Below are 15,645 nucleotides of genomic sequence, written 5' to 3' on the forward strand. Positions count from 1 at the left end.
AAATTTATTAATGCATTGGAAATCATACACTACATGTATGTACATGTTGTAAATAGGCAGTGTTTGTGCATTTCCGCATGTGGGGTCGCATAGCCAATTTGGCCCTTGTAAGCTAGGCTAATTACCTGCAACTGATTTTATAATAAACTGTCATATGATCGGGAAATGAAACCTGAAAGATACACGAAAATTATCAGTTATTATATTATATTATAAATAATTAACAATGATTATAATTATTTGTATGTAATGTATAAGTTAGAAAAAATAGAAACTCAACGTAAGTGTGCATTAAAATAATAAGATTATACTGAATTTGAATAATTGTAAAATGCTTAAAAAATTTGACTGCGAAAGTTATTTTCTAATAACATTCGAAACAGAAACAAAAAATATGAATTATCTAAAACGACTAAAAATAAAGTTTGAGTGTATGCACACAATTTAAAGCAATAAGATAAAATTTCATATGTCATGTACAATGTATGTCTAAAACTAGATGCATTTAATATTTATATTCATGATCATTTATTTTAAGAACTTAAACTGTTTTAATTTTGTATTGTTTTTCTCACTTGTTTGTAAAACTTTTTTTATTTGATTATTATCTAAAAAAAATATCATATATATATATATATTACATTATATCAATAACTATAATTAATATTTTAAAAATAATATTCAAAGACCAACCAGAATGACAAAATTTACAAAAACAGATCGATCCTTATAATTATTGATTTGTTATTTTGGGCACACTACGTTTGGGGATTAAAATGTTTGCGCGCAGCTTTTGATTACATTTGCGCACATTCATTTTACAGGAAAACTCGGTAAAAATACAAATAAAAATTAAATTAAATTATAATCATGATAATTGACTATATATTTTTTTATTTTCATAATAAATATGACTATCAATTATTAATTTTGAAAATATTTTTTAATTCAAATTATATATTGTTCATATTGACATGTAAAGTAATGAATTTATCAATTCTTTTATCTTTCAAATTAGCTATGTTTTATATTAACATTTTCACATTTTTTTCTGTATATATTTCTAGGATTTAGCGCTTGTGCATAACAAAACGGACTTATCTTACTCGAAATCCCACTTCCAACTCATCGTTGGTGAGCAGGAGACTAAGACTATCGGAATGAGTACTTATACTAGTAAACAATTGAACAATTTTTAAATAAATAAGACTTATTTATTTAAAAATTGTTCGTTCGTCCGTCTGTGTGTCCGTTCGCTTCAGGTTAAAGTTTTTGGTCAAGGTAGTTTTTGATGAAGTTGAAGTCCAATCAACTTCAAACTTAGTATACATGTTCCCCATGATATGATCTTTCTAATTTTAATGCCAAATTATAGTTTTGACCCCAATTTCATGGTCCACTGAACATAGAAAATGATAGTGCGAAATTCAGGTTAAAGTTCAGGCCTCGACAATAATGCTTGTCCGATTGTCCGGTACCAGAGGTAAAAAAGGTCGGACAAGTAAAAGCTATACCAAGCTTGTCCGATGGGACAAGTAGAATCGCAGAAAATAAATTTTAATCCAACTTTGATGAACAAAGTATAATTATTAACAAAAAAACAAGAAAAGAAGATTTGTTTGACATCTTTCCTTTTTAAACTGAAACTAATTGAAACTTTGTATTTCTCAAGACCCCTCAGACTTGCAATCGATAATTTAAAACTGGTTCTTTGTCAAGTACTTTTAACAGGTAAAAAGCACACTTTTCTCAGAAACCAGTCTTACCGATCCCATTCAACCATGCACTTTTTAGATAAGGTAACTTTAAAAGACAGTTTGTCACCAGCTCGGAAATGATTCGGCTCCAAGTTTAATAGACAGTTGGGCACTGTAGGAGACATATTTCATAGACATGATTAATATACAGTTTGGCAAGGCAGTAGACATTTCTGGACCAAGACAAATCAGAACTTCTTTTCCTAACTTATTTTGTTGCTTTATAATAATTAATACCAATGTCCATAACATATTTTTTAAATAAGAATGAGGAAATTATTTACCATAAAAATCATCAAATCATGTTTGATCTTTATGTAGAAAAAAACAAATCTTGCAATGCAGTGACCTATAGTTGTTAATTTCTATGTCATTTGGTCTTTTGTCTCATTGACAATCATACCTCATATTCTTTTTATTGATTGCATTTGAATAAAAAATTTTCAACTTTTAAAAAAATAGGATAAAAATCCAATGAGTGTACATTTAGAGGCCAATCAGATGGTGCCTCATGTGCAAAGTATGATGAGACTTTAGCATTGATAAAAACTAGAACCTAAGTCCTGTGAAACAACTAAATTCAGTTGTTCATGGCTCATATCTTTTAAAAGTATTTCAAAGGATATAAATCAAAATCTGTTCAATTTTTTTAATTCATTTTGTTCCTTGAATCAACTTGAAATGCAAAAAAGGTTAATATTAAGATTTTTTTTGGACAAGTTACAATTTCATTCGAACAAGTAAGTTTTGGTATGTACTTGTCCTACTGGACAAGTTGAAAAAAAAGTTATTGTAGAGGCCTGAAGTTTTTGGTCAAGGTACATGTAGTTTTTGATGAAGTTAAAGTTACATCAACTTGAAACTTAGTACACATGTTCCCTATGATATGATATTTCTAATTTTTATTCCAAATTAAAGTTTTTACCCAATTTCACGGTCCACTGAACATAGAAAATGATAGTGCGAGTGGGGCATCTGTGTACTATGGACACATTCTTGTTATAATGACATTTACGATATTTTTCTAGAAAAATATCAATGATTATTGATTAATGAATTATGTATTTCACAATAAATAGCTTCAGTTAATATACATCTGAATACATAATGGATATATAAAGTTTAACTTTCATGACTATGTAATTTTTTTCATTTTATTGCATTAGGTACAAATGTACATGTACACACTGCTTATTACCCTGATAACCACAAAACACAGACCAAGTATGAATTTTAGTGGCATCACTTTAACTGTTTTAGAGTTATACCCCTTTAGAAATTGTTTAATTATTTGTTTCCATTCTCTAACTTTAGTTTGCCTCAATTAAATGTTAATTAACTTATACACAATGCTTATAACCACAGTCTTCACGCTGAGTGGCAGCCCAGGCAGCCCAGGCTTGTTAAATTGATCTCGGGCCTGTAAAAATCATATCTACAGGCCAACAGAATCTAACTAAAAATTTTCAAAAATTGAGCTCCGGGCCTGTAGATTTAACATTTCATTGTAAAGACTGAACCATAAAACACAGATCAAGTTTGGAATTTTGGGGTGTCACTTCAGCTGTTCTAGAGTAATGCCTTTGTGCAAATGGAAAAATTGCTGAATTTTTAGTAAACTGTTATCTAACTTTAGTTAGCCTCAACCAAATGTTATGAAACTTATACACAATACTTATTGCCACAAAATATAGTTCAAGTTTGAATTTTGGGGGTGTGCCCTTTACAAATGGAAAAATAGCTGAATTTTTTGTTTCTGTTCTCTTACATAGTAAGTTAGCTTCAACCAAATGTAATGAAACTTAATGACAAGGCTTAATTATTATCACAAAATACATCAAGCTATCAATATAAAAAAGAAGATGTGGTATGATTGCCAATGAGACAACTATCCACAAAAGACCAAAACGACACAGACATTAACAACTATAGGTCACCGTAAGGCCTTCAACAATGAGCAAAGCCCATACCGCATAGTTAGCTATAATCAACTTTGAATTGTGGTGGTGTCACTTTACATACTTTAATCGTTCTAGAGTAATGCTTTACAAATGGAAAAAATTGCTGAATATATCTTTTCAGTTCTCTAACTTAAGTTTGCCTCAACCATGTCATGAAACTTATACTTATTACTACAAAACTCAGATCAAGAACAAATTTGGGTAGCCTCACTTTTACCGTTCTTCAGTTAATTATGTCCCTTCATAACTTTACATGTATATGATATGCAAGAGTGGGCATAATCTATCTGTGTCCCATGGACACGTTCCCCATTTATTTAAGTAGGCAACTGGGAAAATTATTTTGCTCATGAAGCAGATTGAAAGTAAAATGAAGTTATTACCCATAATATAAAAATAAGGCAATGTGGTATAATTGCAAATAAGACAACTTATATAATCCACAAAACTTCAAATAAAGTAGTTTTATCCAATTCAACAAAACCATACTACCTTCAACAATGAAAAAAAACTCATACTGTATAGTCAGCTATAAAAGTCCCCAATATTTATACATAAAAAAATTAAAACAATTAAATTGAAAAAACTAACAGCCTAAATTGTACATGTTATAACAAAACATAAGCATAAAAAATAAACATGATTAAAAACCATGTTCAACGACAAAAAAATGCAACCAGAAGGCCAATTATGACAAAAAAAATTAAATTACCTTTAGGTAAGCAATTCAGGCTCTTATCAGCCTCTATTTTGAAATTAAGGTTGCCAAATTAAAGTTAAATTAGATGAAAATGCATATTAAACAGATGTTAAAAAGCTTTAAATATGTTAAAGGGCTGTTAACATGATTATTACAGCAACCTAACATTAATTAATAATGTATTACAAGAAATGATATATATGTACATTGTATATATTTGTGCATCTGTGTGTCATAATTGTACTATATATATGAATTTGCAATCAGGACAAAATTAAATACCAACATGACCAATCAATATTTTTTTTAAATCTTCAACTGTAAATACAAATGAAATTACCATCATGATCATGATCTCATTTTCTTTATTATTCATCAATCATGATAAACTAAGGGACACCACAATAAGTGAAATCAGACTATATTAATTATGTAATATTGGTGTCACAGCCAGTGTAGACTGGAATCAAATGATGACTAATTATTGATCCATTTCTTCAGGTGTTCTAAATTAACCTTATTGATTCTAATGTCAATGGACAGGTTTATTTATAGATTGATTCTCAATGTTTGTCTTCATGAGTAATTGGATAATGTCCTGATAAGTACTTATAATAGCTTGTGGGCAGTACAAATTTGCATAATGATGAAAAATACTATGACTTAGCATAAATAGTACAGAGGAAGACTGAGATTGGGACAAGAAGCATTTATAAAATTAGAATTTTAGACACCACAAAAGATTTGACAAATTACCAACAACCCATCAGTACAAGAAAGAAAGAACTTTACATTTATAGCACAAGGCCTATTTAATGAAATAAAGATTATTTGATGTTGTCTGCATGTACTAATTACCCATCTAAAAAGCAGCCTACCCCCAAAAAATATGACATTTATGGTTTCAAAGTTTATTTAGTTTAAAGCTCTAATGTCAATTTGTCAATTCGATTTTTGTCTAAAACATGTACATGGATGTATCTTATCTGTTTATATTATTGGTATAAAAAATCCCTACGTACCATCATGTACAAAACTCTACAAGGCACGGGTATGTACATGATGTAGGCAACATCAAACAAAAACTTTTTCTTGATAATCTGATTTGTCATTCTATTGTTCATTGTTGTTCATCTCTTGACTTTAATCATGTTGATCAGCTGCACCTTAGAATCATTTTATGTAATAAATTTTCATTTCAGTAGGTTTAAGTCATACTGAGAATAAAAAATCAGAACAATTTACAAAAAAAATATTTAATTTAGAAATAAATGCTTAATTTTATTTAAAAAAAATAGATATTAAACAATCTTTGCATTACAAAAATTGTTTCTAGACTATATAAATATTAGGTTGAAATGTTAAGCTTTTTTACATTTATAATGCATTCAGTTTGATATCTTAAACATGTTTGATGTAAATTTAAAACTGAAAGAGAAAATTATGTTCTTAAATTCATATATATTTAATGAACATGATGAACAGAGTTTATGCAACTCCAAAATTCACTGATATATACAGAAGAATAAACATGATAAAGAAGATACAAAATCTGATACAGAATAAAAACTTGTTACACACAACCGATTTTCAGATGATATATCAGATTTGAATAATTGATGTAATATGCAATGACATATATTAAAATCTACCTCAATTGGTCTCTTGTGGATAGTTAATTTTATTTGAAATCATACCAAACCTTATTTTCGTGTAAAGAAAACATTATGTAAAAAGTGCTGAACAAACTGCCACATCTTTTATAGGTAAGTAACTACATTGAGTTAAAGTAATGAATTTTAACATATTTTAAGTAACATTGTATTTTATTTTCAGGTCCACAAAATCTTAAAGATGGGTTAAATACACCTTTAGGTGTAACAGTAGGGACAAAATGACCACTGAAGATCTACTTGTTCCAGGTGTGGTCATCAAAGAAAGATGGAAAGTGGTTAGTATTCATCATCCTTAGATTCTAAATAAAGTAATTAACATGGTAAAAGTACTGGTTAAATGATTTTGGAATATCTACCATGTCATGCATGTTCTCACAAACATGTTTAACCCCGCCGCATTTTTGCGCCTGTCCCAAGTCAGGAGCCTCTGGCCTTTGTTAGTCTTGTATTATTTTTAATTTTAGTTTCTTGTGTACAATTTAGAAATTAGTATGGCGTTCATTATCACTGAACTAACATATATTTGTTTAGAGGCCAGCTGAAGGACGCCTCCGGGTGCGGGAATTTCTCGCTACATTGAAGACCTGTTGGTGACCTTCTGCTGTTGTTTTTTTCTATGGTCAGGTTGTTGTCTCTTTGGCATATTCCCCATTTCCATTCTCAATTTTATGTCTACTAGTTACTTGAATTCAGCCAAAAAAATGTTCATGTGCTTCTGTAATGTTTAATGTTCTTAAGGTAATCAAATAAGTCAAAGTTTAAAGAATGTGTAGGTATTTTGAATAATTGAAGCAAAAAACTTGTATCCAGAAATTATCAAAAAGTACAAAAGATTTGTCCAACATGTCCAAAGTTCAAAGTTATATACAAAAATATGTTTTTAAATAAATTTACAAAAATGATACAAACAAAAATAAGAGAATCCACATTATCAATGATTATAAGGTAAATATTATTTTTGCCATGTAAGAAAATTGTTGTTGATGAAGAAGAGTCATTAGGGGAGATAACTGAACCAAATATGATAATATTTTTTTTTCCAGACCAAAAAGATTGGTGGTGGTGGGTTTGGAGAGATCTACGAAGGAACTGATCTGATTACTAAAGAGTCGGTGGCCCTTAAACTGGAATCTTCTCAACAGGCAAAACAAGTCCTTAAAATGGAAGTTGCTGTATTAAAAAAGCTTCAGGGTAAGAAAACAATGACGTTTAAAAGACAAACCCTTCATTGATGACTGACAAATTATTACATTCTTCAGTTACTTCAAAGCCAGTTTATTGTTTCAAAATTATATGCTTTCTTTAAGTGTAGTTAAATTTATCTGTAAGATGTGGATTTATTATTATAGTAACTATATATTAAGGTCAATTAGTAATAGCAATACCGTAAACTATTGGAAGGCCTGATATGATAAACATTCATGTATCCAAAGAAAAAAAACCAATATCCTGATTTATGATAAATATTAAACATGTTAAAGGAAAATTAGATTATGACGGACAGCAGCCATTTGATTTACAGTTAGACTATGGACAGTCACAAACAAAACATGGCAGTGTTGAATATTTACACTAGAACTTAACTTTCCCAAAACTTGAAACAGTGGTATAACTGCACAACATAAGATTAAATTGTAATAATCCGTTTGACAGTGCTTGTTACCCCAAACAAAAAAACCAACTCACACAGAGACTTATCCTATCTGGTTGAAAACTGAATACTGTCTTGAAAAAAAGTTTTGAAGAACAATGCTGTATTAAGTTACTCCAGGGATTATTTAAAATGTCACAACTAAAGGGTGTTATTCTAAAGATCAATGATTGTAATAAGCTAGTAGCTTATATATATATACTATAGTGTCACAGAATTCTTAAGGTGGTACCTAACACTACAGGGAGATAACTCTGTAAAATCAGCCAAGCGTTTTAATTACGTTGTGTTGTAAAGGGAATATTAAGCTTCTCAATGATCAAAATTGGTGTTTGTCAATCTGCTATATAACCAGTGTAATTTTTCTGATAAAATGGTTGGTTCAAAATTTTTGAAATTTATATATTTTGGTTAAAGGGTCAAAGTAAATACTTTGTCAAAATTTTAAGAAAATTAAACAAGCCAAATTAATTTTAGTGAAAGTGTTGGGTACCACCTTAAGTGGACTTAATTAATAAAAAAAATTAGAACATTGTACTGTTTTATTTACAGGACGAGATCATGTTTGTCGGTTTATTGGCTGTGGTAGAAATGACAAATACAACTATGTAGTTATGACATTACAAGGAAAGAACTTAGCAGAGCTGAGACGGAGTCAATCTCGTGGATGTTTCTCACTGAGTACTACACTGAGACTGGGAGCACAGATGTTAAAGGCAATAGAGTCAATACATGAAGTTGGTTTCCTTCATAGAGATGTCAAACCAGTAAGTTTAAAGTTCACTTTCTAAAGGGATAGGTGAAACAGGGAAATTTTTTAATTTAAATCTTGGTTTAGATCATGACATTAAAGCCTAGAAACATACTGTCAATCTTAAAAAATAGATATTCTTAAGGTGGTACCTAACACTTTTACTAAAATTAATTTGGCTCGTTTAATTTGCATAAAATTTTGACAAAGTATTGACTTTGACCCTTTGACAAAATTATAAAGATTTCAATAATTTGAACCAACCGTTTTATCAGAAAAATTACACTGGTTATATAGCAGTTTGAGAAACACTAATTTTGATCATTGAGAAGCTTAATATTCCCTTAACACAACGTAATTAAAACGTTAAACTGACTTTACAGAGTTATCTCCCTCTAGTGTTAGGTACCACCTTAATAGAAGAGAGATGAAAGATACCAGAGGGGTCATGAAACTCATAAGTCTAACAATGCAATGGCAAAACGTAGAAAACAAATCTGAAAATACAAACAAAAGTACACAAAACATATCATAGAAAACTATAGACTTACCAACACTTACCTAATCATAATATTGTTAAGATCTCAGGTGCTCTTGAAAGGTAAGCAGATTATGTTCCTCATTTTACACCAATAGTGTTGGAACATATCCATCATCACCTGTAAAACAGATATACCATAACAATAAACCAATTCATGATGACTCACAAACAGGGGTTTAAATTTGTTTGAATAATGAGAGTTCCAGGGTAATTTTAATTTAAACAGGAGATGAAAACAGATGCTTTTGAAGGAATATTTTATATAGTAATATTGTAGTTTTACTTGTGTAATCAAGACACAGTTTAGACAGCTTTTACTTTTAATAGAAGAATCATAACTGTTCTGATTTTATTACTACTATTTATACATTGATTAGTACATTTTAATTTACAGTCCAATTTTGCAATGGGAAGACTCCAGAAAGATTGTAAGAAAGTGTTTATGTTAGATTTTGGCCTAGCACGACAGTATACGACAGCCACTGGAGAAGTACGACCTCCTAGGACAGCAGCAGGATTCAGGGGAACTGTCCGATATGCTTCTGTTAATGCTCACAAAAATAAGGTACAAAAAAATTAAATCTGTTGGCTTTGCTTTTGTGAACCTACCGTAATCAGTAGTGAATAATTCGTATTTGTACAGAAATTCAGGAGTGAAAAATTGTCACAATTTAAAAACATTTGGTGAAATACAGTTATTTCAAATCATGGATAGTTAATTTAAAAAAAACGGTATTCCATCATCAAGCATTGTCAAGTAGAATTTGAAATGCTTGTAAATTAATTTAGAACACTTCACTAGTAAAAATTAAAAAAAAATCAAATTTTAAAAACAATTAAAAAAAATTGTGTTTGTCATATTCTGACTTATAAAAAGAATCTTACATTTCAAACAAATAGTTAAAATGTGTAGAAAATCAGTACTTAGATACTTTAAAAGAACAAAAAAGAATTGGAGAAACAGTGCCTTTAAATTACTGTAGAAACATTAATTTTCGTGGGGTTAAAATTTCGTGGTTTTGTCTCTCTGTAAGATTTCATGGGGATTTAATTTCGTGGTTTCCTTAAACTGGAAGTGGTTTTATATGGAAGTTAAATTTTCGTGGGGGTTTTAATTTCGTGGATATATTCTTTCCACGAAATAAACGAAATTAAATCCTCCACGAAAATTTCTGCTTTTACAGTAGTTATTGTATTTATGTTAGAAGGACCTTTAGCTAAAACAAAACATATGTAGCTGTATAAAACACCAAATATGAAGGATCAACTGATTATGGTTTTAAGTTAATACATTGCTATGGATAATTGTCAGCACCAAAACAAGTTGTCTATCAAAATGAAAAGTAACTGCATCAAACAATCAGAAAAACCTGTAATTTTTTGTTTTCTTATTTGCAGGAGATGGGCCGCCATGATGATTTATGGTCACTGTTTTACATGCTAGTAGAATTTCTATCTGGCCAGTTACCGTGGAGGAAGATCAAAGACAAGGAACAAGTTGGCATAATGAAAGATAAATATGATCACTCGTCACTTTTGAAAAACATGCCGAATGAATTTGCCACATTTCTTGAACACATTTGTAAATTAGAATACTTTGATAAACCTGACTACCAGATGTTACACACATTACTTGATCAGTGTATAAAACGTAAAGGAATTAAAGAATCGGATGCTTACGACTGGGAAAAGATCTACTCTGATGGTTCTGTAGCTACCACGATAACAACGTCACCTCCGATAGGAATTAAACAGACACATGGACAGGGGTACATATATATATATATATTTGATTTTTTATTGACCGATGTTTTATTTAATTAGTTGTAAGTGCGTTAGTGCCATTATTATTCATTGACTACCATTGAATACATGTATTTTCAATCATGAAGTAATAATTGTTTGTTTGTGTAATTTAGTTCAGCTCATGGCTGACATTTTTTTGAAGCCATATTAATGAACCAAGTACCCATGTTCTGTACTTTAAAATGGATGGAAATTTGCCGGGGTCCATTAGCCAATGGCACCCAAAATTTGAGCAAGGCTACAAATTGTTTTAAACATTTTTGTTTGATCATATAGCACTATAATATCTATATCTTATTGGTTCATTTAAAGATATTGACTAGGCAACCCTCTATAAATACAGTTTTCATTCCTGAGTCTTTAGGCCATTCTATTAAAACATATATGATACCCAAAGAATGCACTTTGAAAATTGGGTAACCAGCTGTATTATCAACTATAAAATTATTCTAATACTTCATTGTACAAAAACTCCCATCAAAAGATGACATTTTGAAATGCCTTTCCTGGATCTCAAGAACAGCTCTTTTAAAACATTTTAAAAAAAAGAAAAGAAATCTTTGGGCATATGTCAATGAGACAGCAACCCAATAACACAAATAACCAATAGACAAACTTCAACATATATATCAGTCAAAAATATATGCAATGTTTAAAAGGTATATTTTCAGAACTACAATATTTAGTGTTGACATGATTAACAAATTAAAATAAATCCAAAATTAATGGTCCAAATGAAACTTTAGAATAGATATACAAATATAAATTTTCATTGTATCTTTCATTTTAGGCTTCAGCCAGGAGGACCTCACACACCAGGACATGGGGCAACAGAAGCCATGGATGAAAATCTCAGTCAGGATGAGGTCGAGGACAAGAAGATGAAAGATTATATCATCGATAGTAAAAATATTGATAACAAACTACGTGAAGAACATGGCATTATGGAAAACCAGGAACCGAGAGGCGTACTGGAGATACAGGAAAAACATCAAGTGGAAGAATTAGTTAAAGAAGAAACCGTTGAAAATATCGCCAAACCTGAAACTAATATTGATATACTGGCTGAACGGTTGAATAAGATTATGAAAACTGAAGTCAAAGTTGAGGAACAAAAGCAGGATGTTGAAATTACACAAGATAATAGAGAGATTGTTCCGAAAATAACACCAGCCAAAAAAGTTATGATCATGCCTGAAAAAGATGTAGATTTTGATGATAATGATAGACATAGGGATGAAACTGTAGGTAAAAGAAGGGATTCTGGGATTGATCATATTAGTAAGGCAGGCATTACTTTTGCTGTCATGGAAACAGAAGATAAAACACATGATGGTGTCCTTGATGAGAATGCTACCCGAGCAGCCCCATTAACAGTAGCTAGTCAATGGCAGTCAGCCTTTGGTTCTAGCTCTGATAGTTCTAATGATGAGAGTGAAGGTGATAATAATGCTAAAGCCAAAAAGTTGTCTAAACATAGAATGAACACTTTAGGGGATGAGGAAGAATGGCGTCCAGATAATGCTTTACGTAATTCTCTTGTGTTACAGGATGATAACGATTTTCTTAAAGGATCTCTGAATTTCTTAGACGACGAATTAAATGAAAGCGATAGTCAAAGTAAAAGAAAAGATTCACATATGAAAACTAGTTCATCATTGGGACATATTGGTGATAGACATTTATTGAAATCTAGTCCCGGCAAAGGAGCTCTAAAAGACAAAAACACTTTAATGTCGTTATTAAAACAAGGAGGAAGGTCATCACCCCTGGCTTTTAAAGAGGGTTTATTACCTTCCTTAGGCCAGTTTAAAGTGGGTCCGTATGGTAAGCCACCAACGCCACAATCAAAAAGGGACAGTTCACCAGCAAAGAAAGGAACTAAACGGGAAGAAAATTCAGGTGTTAAAATGAAACGATCAGAAAGTGAAGGGAATAAATTAGATAAAATAGACAATATAATGAAGGGATTATTGGAGGAAAGTGATAAGTTTTCTATTGTAAAGTTTGACAATGATAAGCCTGACATTGCTCAAACGGACATTGATACAGTAGATCCAAAACCTGAGATTAAACCTAGTCAACAAGTCACTGCCCCTCCTCGACACAAAAGTGCAATAGATCAACCCGATCAAATTACCTCTAATCCTTACGGTACGAATTTAGATTTCAATTCTATAGGTAAACATTCGGAGCCTAGTACAAAACCAAAAATATCTGTTGATAAAACAATTAATCCAGTCAAACTTGATATTACAGACACTTTAAAACCAGTGAAAACTAGTGATAATGATAGTGGAATTCATATTACTGATAAAACTTCCGATTCTATTTTAAGATGTTTAGACGATAATGTGCCGACAGACAAAGTTGGTCATGTGACTGATGTATCATATCAGTCACCGTTATCAAATCTCTTGTCAAATCCTGGACCACAGTTACACATACCCACTAGTCTAGAAATTATAAATAGCCTCCCATCATCGCCAAAGAGAAGACAACTCCCTGTAATACAACAAGATAATGAAAGTAGAAAAATAACCGTTAGTAAAAATACTGAGTCATTAGAAAAAGCTGTGAGTAAGAATAGTGAGTTGTTAAATAAAGTCAACAGCAAAAAGAGTGGCTCGGTTGAAAATTTAGTCAACAAAACAGATGAATCATTAGAAAAAGTCATGAAGAAAAATACAGAACTTTCTGAAAAGTTAGTCCATAAAAAGGTTGAACTGCCGACAAAGGTAGTTAAACCTGTGATACCTAAGAAACCTGCAATTGAAATAAAATTAAATTTAGATGAATTTAAGTCTTCTAATCAGACGATAAATATCATGGAAATGGATGATCATTTAGATCTAGATGACTTTGAATCAGCGAAACATTTATTTGATAGTGGAGCTAAGATAGATTTAGACAATCTTGATTCCGATCGACAAAGTTCACATAGTTCTCATCATGACGATAAGGCAATAAACAAAGACAAAAAGGAAACAAAGCCTGTAATCTCTAGTCTAAAATCTGAATCACAAAGGGGGAAAGTTAGAAAACACAATAAACTTCATTTTGGGGTAAAAGACGGTAAATTAGTCAGAAATACCATGTCTCCTATACTGGAAGATCCAAGTAAATTAGTTAAGGAACAACTTAGAATATCTTCATCAAAAACATCAAATAAAAAAGATTCCAAAGAAAGTGAATCGAAAGAAAAATTAAAAAGTGATTCATTAAATGAAAGATTAAGTAGAGCTGATAAGCCAGCAGATCAAAAGCGTTCAAATTCGGTTAAAGTCAAACGTTCCTCATCTGCATCACGATTGGATCGCACAACGAAAGATTTAGAAGATGTTAAAGACAAGCTGTCAAGTTTATCACCAAACCCACCGGATGCTGATCGTCTTCCTAAACCACCACCTGGCCATGCGCCAAAAAATGCTGCAGTATTAGCGAGGTAAGATAAAGGATAAAAAACTTGTTATTCCTTCTCCTTTTCCTATATCTTTCACTCTGATTGGACTTTACTAAAAGTTAAAATCAAGGATTAATTCATTAAATGTTTTTTTACCTTGTCCCAATGGCTTTCCAAGATATGTAATGACTACTTTTCCCCTGGTGGTCATTTAAGAAAATATGTTGGTCCCAAAATTATTTTTATTGCCAACTACCTAATTTTCAAGTGTTGGCCCTTCACATTTTGGAGAATTTTGGAAGTCAAAACTTTTGGACCGCCACTTTTCAAGTTCTCTGCAAGATGTACTGTTGGGTGGCATGTAAAACTGCACATTAAACAATAAAAACAAGGATTCTTGCAGTAAGGCCAAATAAAAATATATGTGTGGTTCCAGTAACCCTACCGTCCCTACTTTTCGGCTTAAAAATAGCCTACCCTGAAGATTTTATTGTCATTTTTCATTAAGCACTGTTACAGTCAGAATGTTGCTCCCATAGACTCAATGTAAAAAAAAAACATAAAATTAAAAAAAATCCCTACCTACCTACCCTAACTTTTTTTCAGACGTAACTGGAACCACACATACTTTTTTATTTGGCCTAAACAACACATAAACTATTTGAAAAGGTAGAAATTATAATTTAGCAAAATCTTCCTCTTAAATTTGACAAAAAATCAGTCCTAGTAGAAAAGAGTTGAAAAATACCAAGGGGACATAACTGGATGGTTACACACTGAAATTTTTAAGGGAGATAATTAGCAATCATAAAATGATAAATGTTTCAATGTAATTTTAAATACTTGTAAAAATGGTACAAACATGTTGTACATTGTTGTCAGTGATTTGAAATTATGGTGTAGAGTGGGGGATCCAGTGCAAAACACTAAGAAAAAATACTACAAAACTTGGTAGATAAGAAAACAATTTTTAATCACTGTGATTTACATTCTTATATTTTTTATTTACATCAAGAACATATAGGTAAACCTGTTATCTATTTCATGTCTATAAATTTCATTTATTTTTAGTTATTTCATATATACTGCATGTTACGTATATAATTTATTTCATATAATAGCTCGACTGAATCTTTGTAAGGCATGGTAAGTATAATTGTAAGTGTGGTTATATATTTCTACTTTTTTCTATTAATTAATTAGTTGCACTGTGTCCTTTTATTTTGAAAAAGAGATATTGAATAGGGATTATTTTATGCCTTTCTATCAGCTACCCCCAACCCCCAAAAAGTAAAAGCGGCAACCCCATTCAATAATTACTGTGGATCCATATTAGTAATTATGGTGTATTTATCATAATGGATTTTGTATGTTTGGTGTATAATGAATTTAAGTGTTC

At 30.9% G+C, this 15,645-nt stretch overlaps 1 protein-coding gene across 3 annotated transcripts in view; it reads left to right on the forward strand.

The window, feature by feature from the left end:
• LOC139515660 (uncharacterized) overlaps positions 1-15,645 on the forward strand; it is a 207,419-nt gene that overhangs the window by 584 nt on the left and 191,190 nt on the right. For 2 of the 3 annotated variants that reach the window (XR_011662824.1, XM_071305289.1), the window contains exons 2-7: positions 6,255-6,369; positions 7,138-7,285; positions 8,298-8,512; positions 9,432-9,602; positions 10,436-10,806; positions 11,634-14,288. Coding sequence is in view for 2 of the 3 variants with exons in the window: in XM_071305289.1 (XP_071161390.1) it covers positions 6,313-6,369; positions 7,138-7,285; positions 8,298-8,512; positions 9,432-9,602; positions 10,436-10,806; positions 11,634-14,288 (3,617 nt within the window). In the remaining variant the exon portion in view is untranslated. Of the gene's footprint in view, positions 1-6,254; positions 6,370-7,137; positions 7,286-8,297; positions 8,513-9,431; positions 9,603-10,435; positions 10,807-11,633; positions 14,289-15,367; positions 15,620-15,645 lie in introns of those variants that run through there. The other variant, XM_071305290.1, reaches the window with a different exon arrangement.

Source organism: Mytilus edulis, chromosome 3, assembly GCF_963676685.1.
Source record: "Mytilus edulis chromosome 3, xbMytEdul2.2, whole genome shotgun sequence".
Lineage (NCBI taxonomy): Eukaryota > Metazoa > Mollusca > Bivalvia > Mytilida > Mytilidae > Mytilus > Mytilus edulis.